Source organism: Sphaerodactylus townsendi, linkage group LG10 (genome assembly GCF_021028975.2).
Source record: "Sphaerodactylus townsendi isolate TG3544 linkage group LG10, MPM_Stown_v2.3, whole genome shotgun sequence".
NCBI classification, from domain to species: Eukaryota; Metazoa; Chordata; class Lepidosauria; order Squamata; family Sphaerodactylidae; genus Sphaerodactylus; species Sphaerodactylus townsendi.
This window is the reverse complement of record NC_059434.1, coordinates 43,104,443-43,131,893: the sequence shown is the minus strand read 5'-3', so window position 1 is coordinate 43,131,893 and position 27,451 is coordinate 43,104,443. Positions and strand designations below refer to the sequence as shown.

At 41.8% G+C, this 27,451-nt stretch overlaps 1 protein-coding gene across 6 annotated transcripts in view; it reads left to right on the top strand.

The window, feature by feature from the left end:
* The first annotated feature begins 2,533 nt into the window (after positions 1-2,533).
* Positions 2,534-27,451, top strand: part of RAPGEF2 (Rap guanine nucleotide exchange factor 2) — a 179,695-nt gene continuing 154,777 nt past the window's right edge. For all 6 annotated transcript variants that reach the window (XM_048509447.1, XM_048509445.1, XM_048509446.1 and 3 more), the window contains exon 1: positions 2,534-3,160. In XM_048509447.1, coding sequence (XP_048365404.1) covers positions 3,092-3,160 — 69 coding nt within the window. In that variant the 5' untranslated portion in view covers positions 2,534-3,091. The remainder of the gene's footprint in view (positions 3,161-27,451) is intronic.

Here is a 27,451-nt window from a genome sequence, read left to right as displayed (position 1 = left end):
GTATACTTACCTGCAGAAAAGCAAAACAGAGACGCATGAGTGGCTTGCTGGCCACATGCATGTCAGGACACAATCCCATCCCTTGGGGCAGGACTCCACCGCCAACCCCTCTTGAGACAGAGGCTGGTGCTGTCCAAACAACGCTCTCTTGTCCTGCATTGAAGTGCAGTGATCCACCCACAACAGCACCTGCTGTCCATGGGTCTGTTCTGACAGCAGAATGATTGCAAGTGTTGTGCAGCAACCCACTCTACTTTGACAAGAGGGGCTCCAGAAAACCCTTCCCCAAGCAGTGCATCCTGCCCTGGTAAAAGGAATAACTCACAGACCAGTGTGCAACTGAAAACTTTGGCCTCCTCCCTGCAGCAGCTCTCCTGGAGCATTGATGGTACACACATCCCCTTGCATGCGAAGGGCCACTGTGCCAGGAGGTGGTAGCTCAATATACTCCTGCATGAGAGCACTGCTGCTGGTCTTGGATATGTGTGGTGGTCTGACCATGATAGCTCCTGACCATGAGCAAAGGGAATGAGGAAGGAAGTTTGGAACCCAGGTCCTTGCCTGCTGGTGCATGGCTGTCCCTTTGGGTCAAGCCTTTGGAGATGGGTTCTGAGAGTATAGACTTTCCTCTCCCCTATGGGTGTTTACACAAAGTACTCGCCTAGTAGTGATAAGTGCTTTTTCGGTTCTTGCCCCATCACCAAAGTGTCTTGTTGCTCACTCTAAGTCCACATGGCAGGGAGCTCTGTTCCAGTTGTCCTACTTCATAAATTGTGTGGCATCCTAGCCAGGATATTTGTGTAGATGGAGGACAGTGATTGGGTGCTGGGAAAGGGGCTTGGCCTCCACAGGGGAAAGAGCTGTTTGGATTCAACAGTAATCAGCATAGTGAGCTGCTCTGGCCCTTATGGATATGTTTGTGCCAGTGGAGGGCACTGGATTTTTCACTTCCATAGGAGCCAGATTGTGAGAGGGATGTGAAGGAGGGAAACCTGTTGTACTGTCAACTCTTGCCAGATAAGACCTAAGCCTTCAGAAAGAATGAAGGTTTCCAGCTAAGAGCTGGGTTTGGCTAAAACAGTGAATATTTTCAGGTAGGGTTTGTCCTCCAGAGGAGCATGCGAGAAAAATTTTCTCTCAGGAACTTTTCGGTGTCTCTAATTTGGGCTTTTGGGCTACAGCAGGCTAATTTCAGTGAACACTTTAAAAAGGAGACTGTTCTGACTTAAAGTCTAGTTTTCAAAGGTAGTTGGCTAAATTAGTGAAATTTCCAAGAACTCCTCACAATTCTACCATGAGACTCCTATAGTTGAGGAAATGCCAAAGATTTACCTTAGAAATTAAAGCTTGACTGTTAACTTCTTTCTGCACTCCTGCTTAAGTTAGTTGGAACATTATAACTTCGTGAGTCCTGCAAATGCTCTGTGTTATACTTGTATATAGTTTTAAGTGTCTTTACCTATCTTATTTCATCCATGAAAGTTAATAAAAGTTACTTGGATAGTAAAAATCCTGATCACCAGAGTGTGAACAACATGAACACACAAAACTGCATACTACTGACCTACTCTGATTGGCAATGGCTCTAGGATCTCAGGTGGCTTTTACATCCCCGACAGCATTGTCCTTTTAACTGGAGATGCCAGATGGCTGGTAAAGTATGTGCTCTACCATTTAATTGCAGCCTCATGCTCCAGTGATGGGGTGTTGCTGTTCCAGCAACAGAGACCCAGCGAATGAGCCCAAGGACTTCTGGCCCCAGCTACTTACTGGGGCCCCAGGAGCAAAAGCTATATCAAGGAATACATCCGAAGCCACAAACAAGGAAAACACAATCCTATTAGGGAGAGAGGCAAATCTCTTGATGCCCATTTTACATTAGTTGCCAACAGGTTCAGAAAAAAAAAGAGAGAAAACCCTCCCTCTTCAACAGGAGCTTCACTGTGGGAAAAGGCAGTTGAAGCTTTTCATGGCAGAGAGGTAAATATCTGGTAAATAACGTTCTGTGATACCCCTGTTAAAAGAACAGACATCATTCAGACCATTTGACAATCCTGTCGCCGTGTCTCACTTTTTCCTTGCACGCTCCTTATGCAGAGCTGTCACCCACTCAGGGCCGAAAGCGTATTAAATATTGTCCAAACTCTCCTAATGGTATGGTGATAGCTATAAATTTAGGGGTGAAATAAAGGCAGGCATCCCGCAGCGGCCAACCTGCCCTCTCCTCCCGCTCTCTGAAGTTCCTCCCTGCCCATCTCGCTGGTTGAGACCACGGAGCGAGAGGAGGGCTTAATTAATTCTCTCTGGATTAATTAGCACCGCATCTAGAGTTGTAATGAGCGCAGGAGGCCGGGTGGGCGTGCGCTGGGGAGCAGTGGGAACCCTCGGGGTCTTCTGCGTCGCCCGCCAGCGGAGTCTGAGTAATGTCCCCGCCGTAAGGCAGGAGGAGGCGGCGGCGGCGGCGGCGACTGCAGAGAACAGACGAGCAGGGCTCGAGGGGCGGGAACTCGAGGCGGCCGCGGCTCCTCCTCCGCCTTCCTCGCCGCCGTGTTGCCGGTGTGGCCGGTCGGGCGCCGCTCCCTCCCCTTCGCACCATGGTCGCCGCGGCACAAAGCGCCAGCCAGCGCGGGAGGCCGTGAAACCGGGGCCTACCTCCCCCACCCCGCACCGAGACCCAGCCCGTCCCTTTTCCTCCTCGCAAGGCCGGAGCCCGAACTCGGCGAGGTCGCGGCGGCCCCTCTCCCGCCCAGCCGCCTGTGGGGATGCGGCGGCTGAGCGGGGAGAAGGAGGAGGAGGACAGCAGTAGCGGCGACGAAGCGCTCGGGCAGCCGGGCAGAGGCGGAGCCGCCGGGGCTCCTCGCGGCCGCCGCGACAGTCCCCGAGCCGGGTGGGAGGCCCTGGCCGCTGGGCGGCGCTGCTGAGGCCTTTGCCCTCGCCGGAGAGAGGCGTCCCCCGCCCGCCCTTCCTTCACGTCGCCCCCTCCCCGCCCCTTGTCCAGCCTCGGCCGCCTGGGCCGGTGCCGAGCTCCGGCCTCTCCTCGGGGCCAGGACTTGCGAGCAGGGGGGCCGGGCCGGAGCAGAGAAGGGGCGAGATGGCGTCCTACGTGGATAACAACTTCCGCCAAGCAGTCATGAAGAACCCGGCCGACAGGAGCCCCCAGGTAACCCCCGTCCCCTCCTGCGCTGCTTCCCAGTAACCTCCGCTTCCGTTTGTTTTTCAGGGCTCCGATTCTTCTTCACTGTCTTTCAGAGACTCTTCTGCTTCCACACTGCCCGTCTCCTCTCTCTCTCCATCCCCTCCCCCCCCCCCCCGCGGTGTCTTCATTTAGCTGTAATTTACCCTCCTCTGTCCTTATCTAGAGGAAAGCCAAGCTGTCGGTATCTTATCACACTTTTCTCTCCTCCCTTCCCTTTTATACATGGGGCCCCTTCCTTGGTATGCGCTCTTGTTTCCCTATAGCCCCCAAGATACGTTGACCTCATCTAAATGGGGAAGGGGGTGGGGTGGGGGGCTGTGTAGTGAAAGAGGGCATTCTCCTCTTACGTCTCCCACTGTACGCCTTTATGTGTAGAGTAGTGGTACTAGAGGCTGTGAATACAATGAGTTACTAAGTCGAGATAGGGAGGTAAGAAGGCGACTACGGATTTTAGCTTGCCCAGAAGCATTCGGTTTAACTGCATCGTCTGGCTTTTTAAAAGTTATGCCTGGTGTGTGTAAACCACGAGCAGTTCGTTTGTTTCGGTAGCCCCTACCTCTACCTGCCTATGCGTGCATCAGCTAATCTACTATTTTCAGATATCTCTAATCCTTTCCTACTTACGGGAAGAAAGCCTCTCATTCATTCACAATCGCTCGGCTTCCCTTCCCCCACCTCCATCAGGAATGGTGCACTTAGATGAGAGGATGCACTTTTGTAGAGTACACAAATTAAGTTATTTTGTGCTGCATGAACAGTATATAATTCCCAGTACTCAGATGGTTAGCTGTATGTATTATTTTATGGGGCAGAAGTATAGTTTAAGATCCAGCTCCCTCAGTTTAGTCATTAATTTTACAACTTGTTTCTAAGGACTCATGTAAAAGATCTACTCTAATAAACAAGACTGGAACAACGTTTTGGTGAGCATTTAGTGTTCTGTGCTAAGGAAACAAGGTTTATTGTGTCAGTTGGTGTATTAGCTTGTCAGTGCTAGAAGATAATGGTGCAGTAACCATGTGTATGGCGGTTAAACAGTCCGCAGTGAAGTGTTGGCGGTGAGCTTTGCTGGAAAGAAACATTTAGGTAATACAGCTGTTGCATATAATATATGTTCATTTTTACATCTTATTGGTTGGAGTTCTGCCCCAGCATACAATAACAATAAAGTGTGTAAGAATAAGGCTTTTTTCCCGTTTGTTTTTACCATGCTGTGTCTTTGAGGTCTTCCAGCAAAGTGTGTTACTCAGTAGTATATTACTCAAAAGTGGCATGAAATCCTGAAACAGGGGAATAAGAATTATTTTTGTATCTACCTGTATACTTCATTTCCGGGGTTTTTTTTGTGGAATGAGAGAGTTGGCTCAGAGTCTTTGTGTTGGATTATTAGTTCATGACAAATAAGATCTGATGTGGAGGAAGATAACGGAATCATTTTTTAAAAAAATAGGGGGACTCTTTAAAAATTTGTTACACTGATCAGATTCACACTGCCGTGAAGTAATAATTTTAGGAGTTTGTACTGTTTGTACTGTTAATTGTGTAAGGATAGATATATTTTTACCACTCTGCCAAGCCTTAGTTCAATGGCCAATTCTTCATGGTGTTAACACTGCTTATTGGAGTCAATGCCATCTGTCCCTTTTTCAAAAGAACTTACATTGCCTGTCTACAGAATTGTGCATATCTGTTTTTAACAAGATATGTTATTTTTGATTGCCATAGTTACTGCAAATCTTGAGCTGGTTTCATTGGAACTGTTAACTGCCAAGAGATGAAATGGTGGGCTAGTGTTATTGATTGGTTTGGTAATTGTGTATTGAGAAGACTTTAAGAAGTTATTTTAGTTACTTTTTTTTACCTGGTAGCTTTGCAATAGGTATGGCAGTGGCAGAAGTCAAACCACATACGTAGTTTTTGCCTGAATATTTTTCCCTGTCCTCTGCTGTTCTTTTGGTGGTGCTAAATGCCTGTGTCCTTGCTTGACCCTCTTTTCCAACTGTAGTTATTTTTCAGGTAGTAAAGGAATTTAGTTTTATTACATCAGAAGGATTCTACTTGTAGAAGTGGGTTTTTAATCATGTCACTCTGACTTGGTATTAGAATGCAAGAAATGAAAAAACCAGGTGGTCAGCAGAAAGAAGATTGACACGTTTTGAGCATCTGCCAGTCATGTGAAGTTAGACTGTGAGAGACAAAATACATGTGTTCTGTGCCAAATGAATTAATATGCCAACTTACATATCTTGGTGCATATCTGGAAAATGAAAAGGTAAGAAGTGATGCATTGAAGAAATTAGTTTCAGTGCAGAGGTAGGGCCAGCACAAGAAACAGTCTAGAATGCCAGAATGTGAGGACTGCATTAGCACTGCAACTGTTAAGTGTCTGCAGACCGACAGCCGCTGTAACAACTTTCCTGACAAGAAATTGAGTCCCTTAGTGCAGTTCCTTGTTTTTCAAAGATTGGTTCAGGCTTCATGCCTATAATGGAAAATTGTAAGTTGAAAAATAACTGTACAACCACTATAACAACACAGACCACAGCTGGTTCAAAATTTTAGTGACATATAGTCATGGTTCAGGAAGTGTATTTGATTAATAGTAATGGCAGTATTTTAGGCTAGCAATAAAAGTCTATCTCATAAATGCAAAGAGGGAAATGATGTGTCTTAATTATGTTGTAAACCGCCCTGAGCTCAACTTGTCGGGAAAGGGTTGCTTAAAAAACTAACAAATAATAATTTCTTAAAATGTATTGTGCTTCTAAACTGCATTTTTCTTATTTAGGTAACTTGTAAGTTCTGGGCTATTTAAATATATAAATTTTGCTTTACACTCTTTGAAATTTCTTAAAAATCATGTATTTTTCATGCCGCTATATTTAATTAAATTTTACAGCAAGTAATCTAGCTCTTTAGTTTACTTTGGTTTTTAATGCAACATCCAGGTCTGGTTATTTCTGAGTGGTCTTACAGAAGAAACTTTCAATAAGACTTAACTTGGAAGTTTTGATACTTTGTTTCTGGATATAAATTGAGCCCTCTTGTAGTTGGTTAAAGTGACTAATATCCTAGTCTTCAAGCTTCTTACTTATGTAAGCATGTGATACGGATGAGGAAGTCTAATATTGCAATGTTATAAGTATGATTGCTAGCCAGTATTGCCAACTGCAGGTGTTGTGAAGGCAAAATGTGGCAGGTATTGCCCAGTGAGTGTGCATTATAAAGTATTTTTTGTTAGGGTTGTATGTTTTTGTCATCGTTTTTTTGCGCTGTCTTGTATTCTTGATGCAGGACTAATTTTCTTCTTGGTCTAGAACCCATTTCAGTGAATGCTTTGTATGAGCCATTCAACAGACCCTAACTGTGCTGCAGCACTACTGAGTCTCAGGGACTTTAGTTTTCCATCTCTGAACAGAAGGATTGATGGCTCTCTCCTTTCCTATTTCCTACCCGAATTCTCTTTATGCTTTTTAATTAGCCTTCATGTTTTATGCACAATTATCTTAATGCAAACTTAGGACATGATCCAGCTGCAGTGGGCACAGTGCCCATATGTGTAGAATTCCTGTGAACTCTGTGGAGCCTTTTAAAAATCTTACCTTACCTTTATGCATATAGTTAGTCTGTGTAAAGTGTTAGGGGGAATGGAGGGCTATGGGCGTCTCCCACAATCCCAGTGATGCAAAGGGCGGGGGAGTTGGGTTTGCTCTGGGGGGCATAGAGATTGACAAGTCTCTTCCTGTCGTAGCCTGGTGCAGTGTTTATATCAGAGGTCCCCAAACTACGGCCCGGGGGCCAAATCAGGCCCCCAGAAGACATTTATCCGGCCTGCTGGGCAGAAGCAGATCTCCCCTTTCTCTATCTCCTTTTCCCCAGGTTTACAAACAGCATTAAGCGCTTGAGCTGACTTAGCTGCTTCATTCCGAAGCGGCCGGAGGACCGCACCAATGCAGCAAGCAGAGAGAGAAAGGCGGCAGAGCTGCCTTTCTCCTCCTCACCCCCCTTGCCGCATTGGTATGGTCCCTCCGGCCGCTTGGAATGATGCACTGGCCGAGAAGGTCGCAGCCGGCTAATGCTGTTTGTAAATTTGCCTGGGGCCGAGGTGCCCAAACCTCCAGGCTGCTCCTGGAGCTTAACGCACCCCAACCCCCCAGGTTTTACAACAAACAGCCTCAAGCGCGGGCGACTCGCTGCTCATTCCAAGCGGCTGGAGGGGACCGTACCAATGCGGCAAAGGGGGGAGAGAGAAAGGTGGCAGAGCTTCAGGGCCGGATTGGAAGGGGACCGCGGGGGTGGGGGGCTCGGCCAGGGGCGGGTCGAGGGCGGATGGATGGCGCTCCCCCCCGCGGGCGGCACTTGGTCCGGCCCCCGGCTGGGCTCTGGCCATGCGTGAACTGGCCCCCTGTTTAAAAAGTTTGGGGACCCCTGGTTTATATGGATATAGGTAGGGAATTTTATTAGGACTGCGGGACATCTCTGCTGAGATGCGCCTATGGTGAACTGGATTGTTCCCATGGTGTATTAAAGGGTGGCTTGTCAGTCTCTGAATAACAGACTGACAAGCCACTTAACATTATAGTATTTCTAATGGCTAATAACTGTGGTTATCTTAAACTGTTTAGAAGCTTTGTTACTTAGTAGATGAACATAGCTTGGTTGGCATATATTCCTTATTGCTAAGATGTTTATGATAGTCATTCTTCTTTGTTGTCTTTTTTTGCGTGTGTGTGAATGCCATTATCAAAACTGACGTACAATGACCCAGTAGGATTTTCCAGGGAAGAAACATTCATGTTTGCCATTGCCTGCCTTGATGTCATGACCCTGTTATTCCTTGGAAGTTGCCCATCCAAGTACTAACCTGGGCTGAGTCTGCTTAGCTTCTGAGGCTTGCCTGTGGCTATCCAGGTCAAGGTTTGTATATCATAGTGCTTTATATGTCTTTTTTTTTAAAAGATGGCCTATCCTGTTTGACTGTTTCTAAGGTTTTTAAGAAATAGGACATTTTGTGCATATTTCCTGTTCCAAATCAGTGGCTGATGAAGGCAGGGAAATATTATACACAATATGATGATCATGTCATTGTGTGATATCAGGAGAGAAGTGAAATCATGATCTGGGGAGGCTGTTGCCCTGTATTGCCTAGTGTAGATATTGGACTTTAACAATAATAGTTTTTAAGATCATTTTATAATGTATGTATTGTTCTATCGTAGACAGTTATGACCTTTTAATCTCATTGACTTCTGGATTTAGAGGGGTGTAACTCTGTTTAGGATTGCACTGTTAGATACTTAGAATTCAGGAAGGCAGCAATTACTGTGTAGATTTAAATTTGGGAAACTGTTGAAAAACAGACCCAGAGTCTCTGCAAAATTAACATTATAATCCTGTACAGTGTTACTGTGGTCTGTGCCTATTGAAATCCATGGTCCAATACTGAAAGAATCTTGCATAGGATAGCTCTGTGAAACTCCTTTCATGCAAGAAATTTTTAATTGGCACAAGTGTTCATGCTATGAGTAATTCTCTGGGTCTTAGCACACTGGTCCCTTTGTTTCATCTGTTTTCAACACACCTGCTAACTTTAGCCTTGTCGGTAGGAAAAATTAAGATGACGAATTCCAATTTTGCAGGGGGCTTCTCACATTTTGGATATACGTGAACTTATGTCATACATGAGTAGTGAAATAAAATGGGCTGTTGACAAAGAGTCTGAACGACCAACTTGTTAATAGAAATGAAAATGAACGCAGCTTCTTAGTTATATGATATTTGATCTGTTTTAAAATGGGAAGAATGATAATACATTGTGCGGCAAATTGTAATTATTAGCTGACCTTGGTACGATATTGTAATATTCAGTCATACCTGGTAGTTTCACTTGGCATCTGTGTTCTGTTTTGCTGCTTCTGAAATGCTACTGTACTTTTCCTGGAAGGACTAACAGTAAGAAACTTAAGAATTATATAGTAAAACATGTAATAAACAAATTAGGAGAAGATTGTAACTGTAATCATTTGTAAAATTACATGACTGAATAGGTTAACTATTCAGACTGGTACATTAAAGTATTTTGAAAACTATATTTAAACATTGCTCAACACTTTCCTGTGTTCAGTTGCCTGAAGAACTGATGAAACATTTACAGTTCATTCTGGCTTTATCTTGTTTGTTGCTACTTATAGAATCTTAAGTTTCAGATAGATATTGAGTCAGTGAGGTGAGAGATGCCAGTACTGTGTTGTTTTCTCTTATTAGTTCCTGCCTCAACTCTTAAAAAAAAAATCTTTTGCTAACTTTTATTTTTTTACTAATGCCCACATATCTATCCTAATTCTCAGCATTTTCCAGGGTATAGTGACAACTGAAAGCCAAAAGAAGGCCGGTCAGGAAAGAGAAAGATAAGTGAACTGATGTAAAGTAATGGTTCTGACCTGGTAGTATGTATACCACAGTGGGACACAGAAATAGTCTTGGTAGGATTCATGATTTTCATACAAAGTACTGAAACTTCACTTTTCCTCTGTCCCTATGGATACTTGCAGGTGTGTCTGCTCTTTTCTGTGAACCCTGCCCACTGCTGATTATTATCTGATCTGTTGGCATGCTAATAGTAACCTTGGCCATGTAGTAGCTGTTCTAATCCCCCATAGCTCTTGGCTGCAAGCGAGTGTGAGCACCTCCTGCCTGACCTGCCTAGGAGGTATTATCCATTAAAGCCATGCCAATAAAATCTACTCCCAGCAATGCTGCTTGTTTACATTTTAAAACTTACAGTAAATGATAACACAAATAACAAATTACTTGTAAACCTACACGTGTCCTTTCTTTTGCACAGTTGGGCTTTCTGTTTTCATCATGGAGGGAACCCAGAATGTTTGATAGAGTGATGGGTGGGATGCAAGACATGAAAGATTGAGAGCCACTGAAGTAAAGGAAGCACATCAGCTTCAGTACTGATTCTTCTGCCAAATATGGATGTTAGGAAACTCTGTCTTAAGCTTTTCTGAAAGTAAGTATGAAGTTGATGATCTCATGAGGTAGTGACTCTTATTGCCCTGATGGAAGCTTTATTTCACTTTGACCCAGGCACAAGCCCCTATAATATGTTTCCTTTTGCGACCGAAGTTTTGTCTGTCTTTTAAAGCAGTAAAAATGTATAGTCCTGCTTGCATCACTTCTAAATTACTGTTGCGTGCTGATTGCATTGGAAAGGAAAACGATGTAAGCTGCTTTGGGTTCCCATTGTGGAGCGAGGTGGAGGTATAAATAAAGTAAATGAACTCCAGTGCAGAGGGGATTTCTTTCACTTTTACAAATGGCTAATGTAACATGCCTACCAGCACAATTCTAAGCAGGTCTCCTCAGATTCCTACGGAATTCTATACAATGGGGCTACTTGCAGGAAAGTGTTCTCAGGATTGCAGTGTACGTTACTTAGTAGGCTTCCCTGCAGGTCTTTATCTGAAGAATGAAGAGAGTTTTCTAGCTTGAAGAAATGAATATTTTATGTATGCCTCAAAGCTCAATAGGGTGTATTGCCTAAGATACCTTAGGATACTACTGGAAATAACACTAGTTTGGTGACCAAGTGGATATTTGTGTTTTGCTGGTGAAATTTTGCTTTATATATCCCAAACTTGTTTAGGGGACATTTGCATAATGTAGGTGGGCATTATGACAAACTGTCACTTGTCACTTTCTTTCTATCTCCACTGGGTCTCCAGTGGGAATAGCTGTTTGAGAAGTGAGAATTCTGGCTTGGGCCGTCCAGCTTGCAGCCAATAGTTACGGCGTGAGGTAAAATTGACAAAGACAATTCTGTGTCTTTACTTTAAAAATGAAATTTATTAAATATAACAGAGTCAAATCTTAAATTATAAAGAGATTTAAATGGTTAAACCACATATGGCAAGTAAAAATCTTTCAAGGCAAGAGTAACAAAATTGCCAGCTCTGGCTTTGGAAATTCCTGGAGATTTTGGAATAGTCACTAGGGAAGATGGAATTGGTGCAAGGAAAGGAGCTCAGCAGGGCTATAAAAACACAGTGTCTGACCAGAGCTGCCATTTTCTTTAGGAGGACAGTTCTGTGGAGTCTGGAGATCAGTTGTAATTCTGAGAGAACTCCAGGCCCAACTTGAAGGGTGGCAACTCTATACCAGTACCCACAGTATCCTGCTGCTACTTTCATATCCTGTAACAGGACAGGATATGGAGACGAAATGAGTGCTGTCCTTGCCCTACTTCCCTATTAAAATGAACCCCTCCCCAAACTCTGCTGTCACACCTTCCAACTCCCAACTGACATTTTTAACTCCCAGTTTCCCAGCACTGTGTCACTGTTGTTTCAGAGCACTGCTCAATGGCTTCTGTGTTGCTAGGGTCGTTATCAGAACTCTGTCTCTCAAGTACATACTCTGCTCATGTTTTTCTTCCATTCTCCCTTCTGCACATTACAAAGAAGTGCTGCCAGTTTGACTTGCAATACTTCCTGTAGACTTGGAGGCTTTTCTTAGCCTTTCTTGTTACCTTTGTTCTCCTTTATCAGTCATACCTACTGTAAGCCTCACACCACCTTTCAGCCTAGTCATTCTTCCAAATTATATTATTACCACTTTCTGCTGTCTCCTGTGTGTGTTTCTTTGGACATGTTGTGCCAAGTGTATAAATGGGGCAATCCTAACTGTCCATCAGACTTCAGTAGCACAAATCAGAGATGCAGATTTCAAGAATTTATAGATGATTGGATACAAAGATCACAAATAACTTGTGAAAAGGAGAGATGAAAGAGGGATTGAGGGAGGCGTGCACATACCTCCCAGTTACCGTAACTTATTGTGTTTCCCTAAGTAAGCAAGTGGAGAAGGGAAGAACTAATATACACACAACTGAAGCCTCTTCCCACAGTTTAAAAACAACAAAACAGAAACATTGGATGCATGTTCCAGTTCATTGCCAGCTCTCAAATATGTTTCTGAGCATTACTAATCCATATGGTTCATGATTCTATTAGAAGAAAAAAGGAGAGAGAGTATCAGAAAATTAAACCAATGTAAAAGGTGTGTGTGTGGAAATCAGTTTCAAGTCTGATCTTGATAGTTGGAAAAAAGCACGTAAACGGTTCAGTGTACGTTGGTAGCAATCTTGCTTGGAAGAAAGCAGTCCTCCTTTATCTTAGTAGGTTATGTTCGCTGAACAGCTTGCTCAAAGAATAATCTTCAGAATCTTTCTGTGGTCCTTTTTTTGGTGAAATTCCCCATTGTTTCCGTGTTTATACTTTGTAAATTGTATAGATAATTTGGGTAAAATCTAATCTGATGTGAGTGGGGCATTCACATGTGGAGGATTGCAAAAGGCTCCAAAAGAGCCTTGTTATTTCCTTCTGCTGCCATCTCCCCCTTCTCCTCAGTGTAGCCAATGAAAGGGCTGTAAGGGCGGTAGGGAGAACTGTGTGTACCTCCTTCTCATGTTGACTTGGGATACTTGAGTTCAAAATTACCCTAAATCATGCTCTGATTATTAGGCGAGCGAAGATACTTTGATTGTAGTCATTTTTCTGAATGATGTACCTCTGTTTACTGCCTGATATTTACATTTATATCTATCCCTGCCATAATGTCAATACAGTAGTGTGGTATGGCAAATTAAAATGGTAATTCTGTAGCTCAAAACACATGACAGCACGATGTGGCATTAGTGGTTTTGCAGTTAATATGTGACATAAGGTAGCTTTCGGTTAGAAGTTCTTTTGTCCTTGCAATGGAGCAAGGGAAGAGCTTGTTGAATTCCGAGGAGGATGTTTTTAATAGTAAAATAGTGCATTTGAACTAGGTGCAATTCACTTATGGAGTATCAAGTTCCACTCATGGATCATTGATGGATATAAGATTGAACAGCTTTCCTGCTTTAAATATTTGGGGGTAGTCCTTCACTCCGCTGGTAGCAGAAAAGCCCATGGAGACTATGCTCCTGGAAATGCACAGAGTAACTCAACTGCCATCCTGATATTCCTTAAGACGCAAGGTGGTAAAGCAGTGAAATCAGTTTAGGTTTGATGGGGCAGTAAATAGTGTGTGTGTTTCAATTCCTTCCCCAAATTTTCTGTCCACCCCCCAAAAAAAACTAGCTGGGAAAAATGGTTAATGTTGAGTTATCCTTATTGTATTGTCTAGGGTTGGAAGAATGTCAGGCGTCTGTTCTCTTATGTTCTTAGAAATTTAATATTCATTTTCATCTCAGTTCATGATGTTGCTAGTAGAAATGTAAGTTTACCATTTGTCTCTCCATTCATCCCCATAATGCTATATTGGAAGGCTTATCCACATGAATTCATGAAGCTGACTTATTCTGAATCAGACCATTCATCGGGGACCTCAGCATAGGGCCCCTGGGCACCATGGTGCCCATTGACATCTTTCCTGGTGCCTGCCAAGTGTTTTTAGAAAGTGGGTGGAGCCAGGTGGGTTTTTTGCCCAGCAGGGCTGCTGATTAGACACTGAAGATTTCATTGACTGCAGATTTTTAAAAAGGATCTTGACTATGTGACTTGAGTCATTTAGTGCTGGAGCTACTGGAGTCATTGAGTGGCTGGCTTTGCTTTCTCGGGCAGTCATTTTATGGCTGCATCCCGCTGTATTATAATTCTAAAGGTGCTTCCATGCTCATAAAGGTTGGGTACCCTTGCAATTGGCTCATCAAAATCAGTGAGTCTACTTAGACTAGTAGTTATTCTCCAAGGTCTTAAGCGAAGATATTTCACATTATGTACTGCCAGATACTTTAGCTAGATATTCTGAGATTGAACTTGGGACCCTCTGCATGCCAAACAGATGCTCTGTGGCCCCTCCCTACTCACTTTTTGTAGACCTTCAGACAAGTTACACTTAAAAGATTGTGCCAGGTCTTAATTGTATTGTGGAGGAAACTGTAGATAGGCTGCTGTGGTATGGCCTTGGCTGTAGTTCTAGAGCAGGGGTTTGCAACCTGCGGATCTCCAGATGTTCATGGACTACAATTCCCATCAGTCCCTGCCATCATGGCTAATTGGCTTTCTGGAGAGCTGCAGGTTGCAGACCTCTGTTCTAGAGTGTAGTTATAGACTTGCTTGGTCTAGTTTTTGCTTAAAATAGTTCTAGATGCCCTTCAAGATGTGTTTAGCTTCTGCTGCAAGTGTCTTATATAAGTTTCTTATTAGGACAACTTGCTTTCATTTGTGCAACAAAAAATAGATGGGCAAAAGCTTTAACATCATATAATTTATTTTCCCAATTTTAAAAATTATACTGCAGTAATCTTCACAGGTGGTTTAGGTTGAAGGTGGAAACATTCCAAAATTGTTTTCAGCATAGTGCTTGAACTTATTTTATAAAACAAAGGAAAAAAACCTTCCATGTCCCCCTTTATTACCCGTTTCAGTTCATTATTTTTCTACGCTTTTCTAGTATTATTAGTTAGCTTGGCTGGTAAATTCAAGGAGCTATTAATAAAGTCACTTGCAATCATTTAATGGTTTTGATCTGTATAATGCTTATGTGTTCTTTTTTTTAAAAGTGTAAAAATCATCATTCTTTATTCTATAGGCCTCACTTTGGTGCAAATATCCCAGGCAATATTTTTCTCTTGCTTTGCTAGAGCTGACGTTGTGTTGTATGTAGATAATTGGCTACCTCATTCATTAAATGTGGTAAGGAGGTGGAGAATGAAATGCATACTACTTTAGGTGTGCTCATTGTTCAGTAGTGAATAATATCCAAAGAATTTACTTGCTGGTGAGAGAGGAAGGAAATGTAATGCATGGTTTCATTTTTAGTCTAAACCACATGCTGTCGAAACTTTTTTTTTTCTGGATGTCTTAAGCGGAGAATGACTTTTTGAGGTGGAGGTTTAGGGCAGAAAGTATTATTCAGTGAAGGAGTCTAGACTTCTTTTCCTTATGATGTATTGAAGATCTGGTTATCATACGAATATCCCTGCTTTTCTCTCCAGCGGGGATGAAAGTGGCTAGCAATACAGAAGTAGAAAACAGGAAAGGGAGGGGAAGGCTTCCAAGTAGGGTTGTACACTTTTTGAAAAAAGAGGGGATATTTTTAACTTCAGATTTCAGGAACAGTTTTTTAAAAGTACTGGTTTACTTACCAGCATTCCAGATTTTTTTGGTCTTCAATACCATTTTGGGATTCAGCGTTTTTTATTTCTGAATTTTTAAATAATTTCTTACTGGGGATTATTTCTGGGTTGCTATAGTGGCTTTGTTCAAGCAAGTGATGCAAACATTGCAGGGAAGCTAATTCTACCTCTCCAACCAAGCAAATTGGGTTAAAGTGTCCAATTTTAAGGGCCTTTGACCTAGCTGCCCCCAGCCATCATTCTTGTCTGTATTGTTTCAAGTGAATTGGGTGAAAAGGTCCAACAAACATACAATAGGAATCAGTGGCCAGAAGATGCCAGATACAAGCATAATCAACAAACCTAACAGAACCAGTGTCAAACTGGAGTATCCCAGCAGAGCAGCTGACATGTCCAACACAACCAATCTCAAGCCAGAGAATCCAAGCCAAACTAACTTAAGCAAGGGACATATTGTAAGCCTAACAGCTCTAGTGTCAAACCAGAGAATTTAACATGGACCCTCAAGCTCACATACCTTAAGAAACAGCAAAAATTCAAAGCAAATAAAAATTATAAACCAGAAAAGCAAACCAAACCAAACAATACAAGCCTTTTAAAAACAGTTCAAAACCAAATCAAGAAAAACTATTTTTAAAGAAACGAGAAGAAAAAAGATCCCCTCTAACTACAGCTCCCCAGGCAAAAACAAAAATACAGGAGAACTTGAAATAATACTTGAAATAGTATACTAAAACAAAGTCCATTGTGGGTAAAGTAGTCCTGAAGATGTCCAGGCACAAAACAAGAAGAAGGTTTTCCCAGGCAGGCAGCAGAACTCCAAGGCGTAGATCAGAGCAACATTATGCACCACAAGGCTATTACCCTAAACACATTTAGATGGGGAAATCAGCTGGAGACTAGAGAGCAAGAGTGAGTAAATGAGGTGGATAATCCAAATGAAAACTCTTAAATAGACAGTTGCAATAATAAAATATTTTATTAATAAAATATGACAAAAGCCCAATTGGATATGTTTGTCTATAGGTTCATAAACACACAAAACATCTAAGAGCTAACTAGGAGAAGCAGGGAAGAAGTTGGATAGAGATTTCAGGGCGGGGTGATATTTACCGGTTTAGGAGAGTAGAGATCCAACAAAGGCAGTGCTGAAGAGAGAAAGAAATGGCCAGTGGTTTCCCAGAGCAAAGAAAAAAGGCCCACAGGAAGTGGGGGTGTATGCATGAATCCCGACACACGCACACACACAGTGAATAGCCAGAGGACTAATACTTATAACCTAAAATGAGTCCTGAGATGGCATGATGTAAGCTGGCACGTAAGCCAGAGACAAAGAGTTGGTTGCTTATTTGGGGTCCAAACAAAAGAGGAGGAGGTGTGTGATGGCCCATTGTGATGCGAGAGAGTGCTTTGAACTGTTTTGCAGAGAACAGATTAACATTTGTTATGGTCGTAGATAGTTTGAACTGTTTAGCAGGAGTACTGATTTGTGCAGATGTTAGTTGCAGATGCTTTGAACTATATTTTAGAGTGCCACTAAAATATCAAGTAATGGTTGTGATGGATGCAGATAGGTGCTGAGATGGCTGTAAATTAGAACAAGGAAAGGCCAACGTGTAGTACTGATTTTCTACCTTAGAGTGAACAAATGGAAATCCTTTCTTCAGCTGTGCGTATGTTTAGGTCACTGGAAAAGTACACAGTCTACTGACCTCCTTACCTCTATGCCTTGACATGTAAGGTGGATGCCAACTTCTCCAAAAGACACCTATTTTGTGTGGAGTAGTGTTTCGCTTTCTTATCAGTTCTTGTTCCCTATGGCACCTGGTCTGGACACCTACAATTCATCCAAAAAAAAATCTCATGATGAAGTAGAGTGAAGTTTCAGGTCAGACTTGCTTTTTATCATCTATATCCATGCTCAGAGAACCATGGAGGACTGTAAAAGGGTTATGACGATTTAATGCTCCACCTTATATCTGATCCCATTGTGTGGGCGAGCTGCCTTCCTCTCCCTCTTGTTGCCTGAGAAACCTGTTAAATGGAAGAAAAGCAGGTGTGGGAACCTTAAAATGCTAGTCCTGCATATTCACAAATATTTTTGGAAATATTTAAGGCCTAATTGCTGATATTCTGTGACTCAAAAGTAGATTCAGATACCTGGATATTGGTATTTCAATACCAGTAGGGCATTTTTTGGATATATATTTGGACTAGATTTGTCTCAAAACACATCCCTGTTTCTGAGTGCCAACCAGTAGTCTTGTTCTGATAGCTGATCTTTGGCCTAGCTCAAACTCAGGACCCTCAGGCTAAGGGCCAAAGAACAAGAGCCCTTTGGCTCACTCCAGAGCACTTGCTTGCTCTGGTTATGGCCAGGCCTTAAGTACAAACACTTAAAGATGTTGTTTAGGTGTGACCAACTAGCAGGATCTTCCCCAGTTCCTTCTGTGCTATTTTAATGGAGAAATGCCATATTTCTGTCTATCACTCACACTTTGTAAACAGTAAGGAATTTCCTTTTTAAGGTTACTAGAATATGTTTATTCTTTATTTATTAGTTGGTAAGTATGTGGTTTGCTCCACAGTAGCTAACCCCATGGGTTGCGAAATACACCACCAAAGAGTCTGAAGATTAGGTTTTACACAACTTGTATTATAAATTCAAAGTTATTGTGACTTTAACCTGTATACAGCATTTGTTCTCATTAGTCCTGGGAGGTGGGAAAGGAAGGTGTTGAACAGGATTTGCAGAGTAAAAACAAATTGTGGTGCTTGGCTGCTTATGTAACTTGGCACCAATACAAACTGTTTCTTTCAGAGACCAGAAGAAATATTTGACCTGTGTGTAATCCTCTTGCCAAATCTTTTCTTAGTAAAAATTCCAAGGGAAGACGACAATAGATTTAAAAAGAGACTTAAATAGTACTGCACGGATGTAGCTGATATGATTCAGAATCACTGTTCTGGTCAAACTTGCAGCAGTTTCATTCCTATTAGTTACTTTTTCCTGTCCCATTGATCTCCAGAATGTGAAATTAGCTCAGCCATGGGAAGATTTCTAAATTGTTAATGTCAGCTTTGTACACCTTTAATAAAACCTTCAAATTTTAAGATGCAGGTAACCATAGACATGCAATGACTTTTATAGAGAATGCCAGCTCTGAAGAAATATGGATAATATTGCTATAGTGCCTTTAAATAATTCATTACTAATTTGATAGACTTTATTTTGGTATGACACAGAATGAGAAGAGGGGAATTCTGGAATGTCCCTGGAATGGCACTTGAGAGTCACAATATACTGTGGAAACAGTTTCAGAGATTGGTTCATACTTACATGCTCACTACTTGACTTTCAAGTGATTGTTTGCTATCTTCCATGCTTGACTGAGGTGGAATTGGGTGATTTGGAAGTTTTCAATGTAGCAATTATTAATTTATTCTGTATCTTTTACCTTTACAAGTTATCAATAAATGGTAGATGAAAAGGCAAACGAATGTTACATAAACATGCATGTGTGAATCATTTAAAATGTCACTATTATTGCCCTATTTGAGTGGCACAGATAATGAGTTAAATTTTCATCAACTGGATTCCCACTTATACAAAGACATTGAGATAACAGGATTTGAAAATATTGCCCAGCAAGAACAGCTGATGGCATTGTTTGGAACTTCATAGATGTAAACACCATCCTGAGGTTACCTGCAGAGATGTTTACCAGATACAGGGCTCTAAAATGTTCATTTTTGATGGTTTTAAACCATGGTCCAAATTTAAACCATGAAGGAAGTCATCTGGGATTATATAGCACAAGAGAATAGAATAGGAAAAAATTGGATCAGGATCTCTCTGTTTGCATTAAGAATTTAAAACACTGGTGGCTGAAAGAATGTGTGTTTGAAGTTTTATTTTTCTTCTAAAATGTTAATATTGCTAGATGTGCATGTGCTGTAAATGAAGGAAGACTGAGCTCCGCTGTCAGCAGGGCTGCAGGAGACCCTATAGGAAGTGCTAAAATTCATCTCATTAAAAGAATTTTAGACAGATTCTAAGTTAATGGGTGCTTGTTCTTTCCAATCCCAGATTTCTATGTCATATAATAGACAGGGAATAGTCTTGCTTACACAAATTTTGAGAGCTGGATCCACAAGACACTCTGCGTTTATGCAGTAAAACCTTATAATAGGTGGTTTTTGCACGGTCATAATGCTCCAGGGATCTTACATGCCACGGTGCTTTTCCCCAGTTTTTGACTCTGCACGGCTCCCTGGTTCTTCCCGGGAGTCGAGGCAGGGCTGGTATGTAATGCCCTGCTGTTTCCCCAGAACCCCAGTGCGTGAGGGAGAAACTGTGGATTTTAGATGGGGGAGGGGGTTGAAAGTGCCCCGAATGGGAAGAGAGAGATTCCCTCAAACACACATGGGTTTAGAGGGGGGTGGAGGGTGCTGATTCTGTCAAACACTCAGCGCTTGTTGATTGGTGGGGTAGGCCAGAGTGGCGAGATGGGAACAATGGCCCCGGTTCTGCTGCCATGGTGTTTTCTTGGCAGCAGAAGCACACAGAGGCAAGCAGAATCACAGAGGGGCATTTCAAAAGAGCCTCCAATTTGCGGTTTTTGAAAGCTGTGGGGAAAAGGGAAAATGGCAGTGCACCACAGGGGCAGACCCAGTGCAGCTTCAAGGATCATGAAGAATTACAGGCTGTACTGTGATATTTCCCATGCTATCATCGGTCCAATTTTGCTGTGAAAAAATGACCATAGTTCCAATGGTTTTTAGGATAATAGCTTTTATAGTCACCAAACAAGTGTTCCAGGTTAAGGTTTCACTGATGGTAATCCCTAGGTGTTTGAATGAACTGCATTGTTCAATATGGGTACCATGTATGCTCCAAGAGAATCTTTTTGGTTTTCTCCTGAAAACCATAACTTTTGTTTTGAAATAATTTTTGGTTGTGCTTTGTTCAAATTTGTTTTGATTAACTTTTTCTAGAGCCTATTCTTACCCTGTTTCGCCAAAAATAAGACATCCCCTGAGAATAAGACGTAGTAGAGGTTTTGTTGAAGTCCTAAATATAAAATATCCCCCGAAAGTAAAACGTAGCAAAGTTTTTGTTTGGAAGCATGCCCGTCGAACAGAACACCAGAGCATGCAGCTATAGAGAGGAAAAAAGACATCCTCTGAAAATAAGACATAGTGCATCTTTGGGAGCAAAAATTAATCTAAGATACTGACTTATTTTCAGAGAAACACGCTATCAGTTGACTTGAAGGCTGAGGCTAAGTTGACAAAAGCCACATATAATGCCCTTGTAGGTCCCTCTGTACCAGAGGATGCCAAATAGTAGAAGGTTTGACAGTGGTCCACTGTGAAGTGCCCTCTTTTGAATCCAGTTGGATGTGGGTGAATGAGATAATCTGAGATCAGATGTTCACCAAGTACATTCATTGCTGGGCATGGAGAAGTGAGGCATGTGTAAAAATGAAATACCTTAAGCGATTAATGTAGGAGGCCGTAGCCTTAAGCCTCTTGAGATTAAGGAAGCAAGCAGCAACCACAAGAAGAATAAAAGAGAGAAGATGTCAAGAAGAGTGTTGGAAAAAGCCTGTTGCAAGAACCTCCTGTAAAAAAGGCAATGAAAGCACTGTTCTCCTGGCTATCAGTCTGAATCCAAAAGGGGAGAGAATGTTTCCCGGTTCTTGATTAGCTCTGTATAAAATGAATGCAGATAAATAGCACAATGTTTCTTCAAACATGTTGAATTATGCATTGCCTATTGACAAGCACCAGCTTATCGTAGCAGTCATTGTTTAAAAGATTCAGTAAGAAGTGCTACTCAAACATTTCTTTAGAAAACTTTATAACTTCAGCAGATCATTAATTCAGTTGATTTCATAATAGACTTCAAGGACGGAATTTAATTGAAAAATTAATATTGTTGTAATATTTATTATAGAAGCCTTTAAAAGTTGTCTGAATTAAATTATTAGCTGGTGATCATTCATACTTCAACAATACACATTTCTTTCTATAATTTAGTGAATTAAAAGTATGGGTCTAAATGGAACAGTTGTCTGGTAGTAAAAGAGCTTGTAGAATAGTTGTGAACTTTTGGCATTCTTTTAACAAAGACCATTATATGTACCATTGTTACTATTATATGTACTAACTATTACTACATAATGTTCTTGTAAAATCACAGGGTTGGAAAGGACCTCCAGGGTCTTCTCATGAGAATGGTAGTTGGAAAGCTTTCTGTTCATAGGCTATTTGTAGAGGATTATTGGTATCCAGCAAAATAACTTGTAGTACAATCCTAAGAATGTGTTCCATTGGATAGAAGGGAGTAAAAATCTGTTCAGGATTGCTCTGTACTCTAGTAAAAATGTTCTAGGAAATGCTAGTCAGATGTAAATGGTAAGGAAACAAATAGCTTAATGCAAGGTAGGAAAATTTGCAAATATATTTAGCAAGTACTTTCTGAGAATGTAGCTTTAGGAAAACTTTAACCACGAGGCTTGGAAAAGTATTTCAGTAGTTGGCAGTGTTTGAGGTGGCTTGGGATTTTGCTAGCTTTGTTATCTGTGAGTCAAAGAAGTTGTTTCTCAAGAGGGAGAGCTTTCATCAGAAGGTCTTTTGTGATATGACACCATTTGTATTGTTTGAGCAGATTAAGTACAATATTAAGGACAATGTTTTGATACCTTTCTGTTATCATGCTCAGTTTTGCTTTGTTCTGAATAGTCATTTTAAAACATATTGTGTTGAATTATGTTCTGTTAGAAAGCTGCCACTGTTAGAATTTAAGGAAAATAAAATAAATTCTGTGTTTTTCTTATTTTCAAAGTCATGTGTAGATTTTCCTAGTTTAAACAGTTCCTTTTTGAATTCAATGAATTGCTGACCCGTAGCAGTTAGCTGGGCTGCTGCAAGCACATTGTGGTTGTTGGAAATATGGTAACTTGGGTTAGTCCACTTTGTGTAAATTATAAGGCTTGGCTCTGTATAACTGTCATTTTCAGGTGGACAAGAAGTTATTTAGAATTATCTTGTTGAAATGGCTATAAATGTGGGAACTCACCAGGGTTATTGAAGAATAGGAATTGGGCGGTGGGGGTGGGGGGAGGGAGAGGCTGCATCCAAATATTACTATTTATATTCGTATATTACTATTCATATCTCCAACGCCACCTACCTGACAATGGAGGCACTATGCTTCAGAAACTGCTTGGGGAGAAGGTCCCAGAAGATAGGGATCTTAGCAGGCCAGAAACTTCTGAGGTAAGCAATGTCTGTGAACTTTAGGGAAGCATAGGTAGGATAATTAGAAATCTGAGACAAGGTTTGAAGGGTATAGTTGAGAGTTCCAAATGGAAATAAGGACCACGGGAATGCTTTGCACCCTTTAGCTGCATAAAATTGGGGGGGGGGGGTAACCTCAAAACAAAAGGATCTTGTAGCATCTTAAAGTCTAACAGAGTTATTGTAGCTTGCACTTTTGTGGATTAAAGCCTCCTTTATTATGCTGCAATAGATGTGCCGCGAGAACCTTTTTTGTGTTTGCTGCAACACGGGAAAAGGTTGCTCTTGAAGTTTGCCACTTTCTACTTCATTATCACTCTACAATTGTGACTTGGCATGTCCAAGGGAAAAATACGTGTAGTCAAGAAGCATGGTTAGTTAACATACTGGCTTGAACTGATCAGCTTATTTCTTGTCTGTAGGCTTTTATATCTTTCAGTCCTCAAAAACTCATGAATGGTAGGTCAGTAGTATTCTCCTCATATTGCTGGCTGGTGCTGTGAGAGTGTGGCTTGCCTATTGAGACTTAAACCGGGGACTAGTCAGAGTCAGTTCAGTCATTAAGCCATAGCGTTATGTAGTCTGCCGATAGAACTGAAACTTCTGAAATAATATCCATTATGCTGCACTCTTCCGTTTTACAGATGTTTATCTTACATTTAACTTTTAATGAAGCTTGTGTTTTATGTCCTTTGAAGTCTATAAATGCCCCATAATGTTGCACTTCAAACACGATATTGTTCCAGCTAATCCTGAATTCAAAGCCAAGCGTAATCTTATAAGCAAAATGAAACTTTGGTATCAGTGCCCCTCTTTTTTCCCCTGTATGAATTTACTTTCCTATAGATAATTTAAAAAGCTATTTCTGCTAACACAGCTTTGAAGGAAAGTTGGGGGGGGGGGGAAACTTTGTCAAAGAGCAGCTCAGAAGATCTGACCTGGTTACACTTCGATCATTTATTTTCAGTCTCTTCTAACAGACAGCTTCAGCTTTAATTTCAGAACAGAAGCCCAGATCTCTGGCAACTGACAAATGACAGAAAAATAAAACACGGAGGGGCAAATGCAATTTCTTTTGGCTAATGGGAGTCTAGGATCTTCTACTTCATAAAAGTAATGTAAGTGCATTTTGCAGGAAATTTAGGTTTTTTTAAAAAGATTAATATGTAGATTCTAATTTTTGTTCAGTAGTGATATCTCCTGTCTCAGCAAAAGATTTCAGGCGATTTGTGAATTCATCTGCTGCCACTTTGGACCTTCTTTGTAGTTCTTTATAATTCCAACCTTGGCTATCTAAAGACTTCATTCTCCTGGATGGTGGAGGCCATCCTGTTGGGTGTTCCCCACACTCAATCAAGGCAGGCAACATGGTGGCGGAGAGGCTAGTTTGGGAATCGGAGCAAGAGAGGGAAGAGGCCCAGATGAACTAGTGGTGCCTGAAACGAGAGCGCAGTTGGGCAGCAGATACTCTCAGCCTTTGGCCTTCTTAGGAATGTGTTGAAGCCTGAATGAGTATCGCCCTAAAAATCCCTCCATGCCACATGCCACTCTGGGTGCCAACCACCCGCAGGTTCAGCAACTGTAATCTGTCCAATCTGCAATGGGACCGTGCTGTGAGCTCTATCCCAATATAATCCAATGGACCGAACACCTTGCCTTTGGCTGGGTCATGAGGTAAGATTAATATTAATTGGTCTCCAGTTCCATATTTCTCCTACCATTTCTCTTGTCCAAATAAAAACATTTAGGAGCAGATTGAGACCAACACTTAAGTGAGCAGTATAGAAAACAGTTTTTGTGGTGCTGTTCTGAACATTTCAAGAACATGGACATTGGATAGGTCAGATACCTTCCTCAAGTAGAACTGGGAGATAAACAGAATAGAGACGATCCTGATAACGGGGTTAAAGTAAACCCAGAAAAATTATGAAGGGCAGGGTGGATTTTTTCAAAGATCAAAAAGTTTGTTGAATGGATGCTGAGTAATATTAAATGAGTAGCATTTGTACAATTAGAAAAAGTTGTTTTAAAATGGTCTCTTCTGTGTTGACTATAAATATTTTTTGCAATGGATTCCTAGAAATTAATAGACATTAATAGGTACATTCACTAATTTATATTCATGAGGAAATTAAAAACAAAAAAGCCATAGTCATTGTTGGAGGTTGCACCTCTATAACAGTAAAATCATGGATTTCTGTTTACATTCTTAAGAATGAAGCTGTGAATATTGCTTCCCTGCTGATTTTTTTAGTATCCAGTGTTCCATCCTGTTTAGGCAGTGTTCCAGTTGCCATGTAACAGACTTTTCTCTGTGATACACCTCTGAAGATGCCAGCTACAGATGCAGGCGAAACGTTAGGAACAAGATCCACCAGACCACGGCCACACAGCCCGGAAAACCCACCACAACCAGGCCAGAAGTGGCTTTGTATAAAAGGATAAAAAAACCAAAACGGTTGTGTCTGAAATGACACAAAAAATCCACTAGCAACTGGCTGCTCAAATGGATTATAAGGGCAATTTGAAAGGTGTCATAGTCTCCTCATAAGATAATTGCAAAACCTAGATGGTAATTTGATACTATCTTTTTATTAATTGAGGTTAAGCGTTTATTCTGAATTTGCCTTTCTAGAAGATTCTACCAGTTTTAAAAACAGACATTGAGAACAGGATGTTGCATCTGACTCTCCACTTTACTTGGTCCTGGAAGATGTTTCTGCTTCTAACGTGTTACTAGCTTGAACCCATTTTGCCTCATTGAAATTGGGGTTTTGGATCAGCATGTGAGTAATTCACTAATGGCTATGACATGCTGGCTGTCAGGAGGTTTGGTCTGGAGCTACTGAAGTTTCAGATGTCCACTCTGATATAAAACTTACTTGATGAGACTGCTGTTAGGATAAAGTGGAGGAAAAGAGTATCATGCATGACAACTTAAGTTCCTTTGTGAAAGGACAGAAGAAAAATGTGACAAACATTATGAGGATGCTCTTATTGTGGCAATTTCAGTTTGCAGATACTGTGTTCTTTGAACTGCCTTTGGCTATTACTGTGTTGTATTTGTGCACATTATCTGAAAAGAGGATGTCACTTGGGAAGATCATTTGCTTTTGAAATGTGTGTGGTAAGCATGCAAAGACTGAACTGCACTGAGAGCTTTATTCATATGTGCTTGCTCCTCAGTGCATTTAGCTCTGATGCTAATCTTATCTACTCCAGTGTCATCTGACTTCTCCATAGTATGTGGTTTGTTTCAGTTTGACATTAGTTTTCATTAGATAATGACAATCCCTGCTCCTTGACAGCTTTTAATCTTGTTGGAGAGCTTTGCTGTTCATTTTATTGATGTTCCTGTACTGTTTGCTTATTACAAGATACTGAAATATAAGCAATACCTATAGCCGTATCCAACACAAGAACAATTATTTCATTCATTAAAATATTTTGGCTTCATAATTCCTTTTGGCTCAATTCAGCTTAATACTCCTGATTTTCCTGGTTTTCCCTTCTATCCTCAATAGCCATTTCTGTCCCTGAGAGTGTTTATTCCCGAGGTTGTAAAGTCTTTGTGGAGGAATAGTCACATGCATGTGGAGGGGGAGCAGAGTGCCACTCATTCAAGAGGTTGCAAATGGATGCTAGTTGGAGGCGAAAGAGATGAGGATTGGTGACTCTCAGGAATGGATTCTGGGGTCCTACCCATGTTCTCTGCCTCATCTATTCCAAGCTTGTTTTACTGCTTTAATGGCATAAACTGCATAAATAATGACTTAAATAAAATAGCACTTTTGGATATATTTCTGGAATTCAAAACTGTAAATGCCTGAGTTTTCTACAAGCAAAATTGTGAATATCCAGTTTTCCAGGGAAGGGGCTGCCTCCCAGCACACGGCACACTGTCTCCCTCTCCTTGTCACAAATACTCGCCCTAAGACCCTGGAGCATCCCACGACTGACAGCCCTAATCCTGGACTTAACACAAGGAACAGGAACCTTCTGGAAACAAGAAGCAAGAAGGATCAGCAGAGAAATGGAAGGAGAGCCTGAGCAGCAAGAGCAAGCCTCAGAAGTTCCAGGGAACGGGGTGGAGGCAGCACAGCTTCTAGGCTGCACAGCTTTGGCCAAACTGCAGTCATCAGCCCATAGTGGCCTTAGAGAGTGGCGTGGGGTTGGCAGGTTGTTATCAAGGAGGAGGGCCAGGAAGGCTGAAGAGCCGGTCTCAGCCCGGCAGGGCAAGACAGACAGATCACCAGTAACTAGGAAGCTGGAGCAGGGAGCTCCCAGGAGGGAGTGAACCTCCTGAGAAGAATAAAAGGGAGGCAGAACAAGGGGCAAAAGGTTGGTGTGGTGCTGGGACTTACGCTGCAGGAACGTTGTTAACTACCTGACAGAAGTAAAGAGCTTATGAACAGCCACCAGAGACATTTCCTGTTAGTCCAGGGGGGAAGCTGAACTCCTGCAAGGCGAAGGTGGCCTACCCTGCAGGGGTGGTCGGCAGAGGAAGGGCTCACACCAGTACTTGAGAAAGTGTCATGAAACTTGCCACAACCTGTGATACCTTGGCATATATATCTTAGATTTGGCCATGAGAAAGGTAGAACATTAGATTTTGCCATGTGAAAGCTAGAACGTTTTCAATTTTCACAGGTGAATATCTGTCTGTCCTTGACCAGAGCTAGCGCCTTTTCTGTGCTGGCCCAGTAGAACTCTTTTATCTAGAGCAGGGGTCTGCAACCTGTGACTCTCCAGATGTTTATGGACTACAATTCCCACCAGCCCCTGCCAGCATGGCCAATTGGCCATGCTGGCAG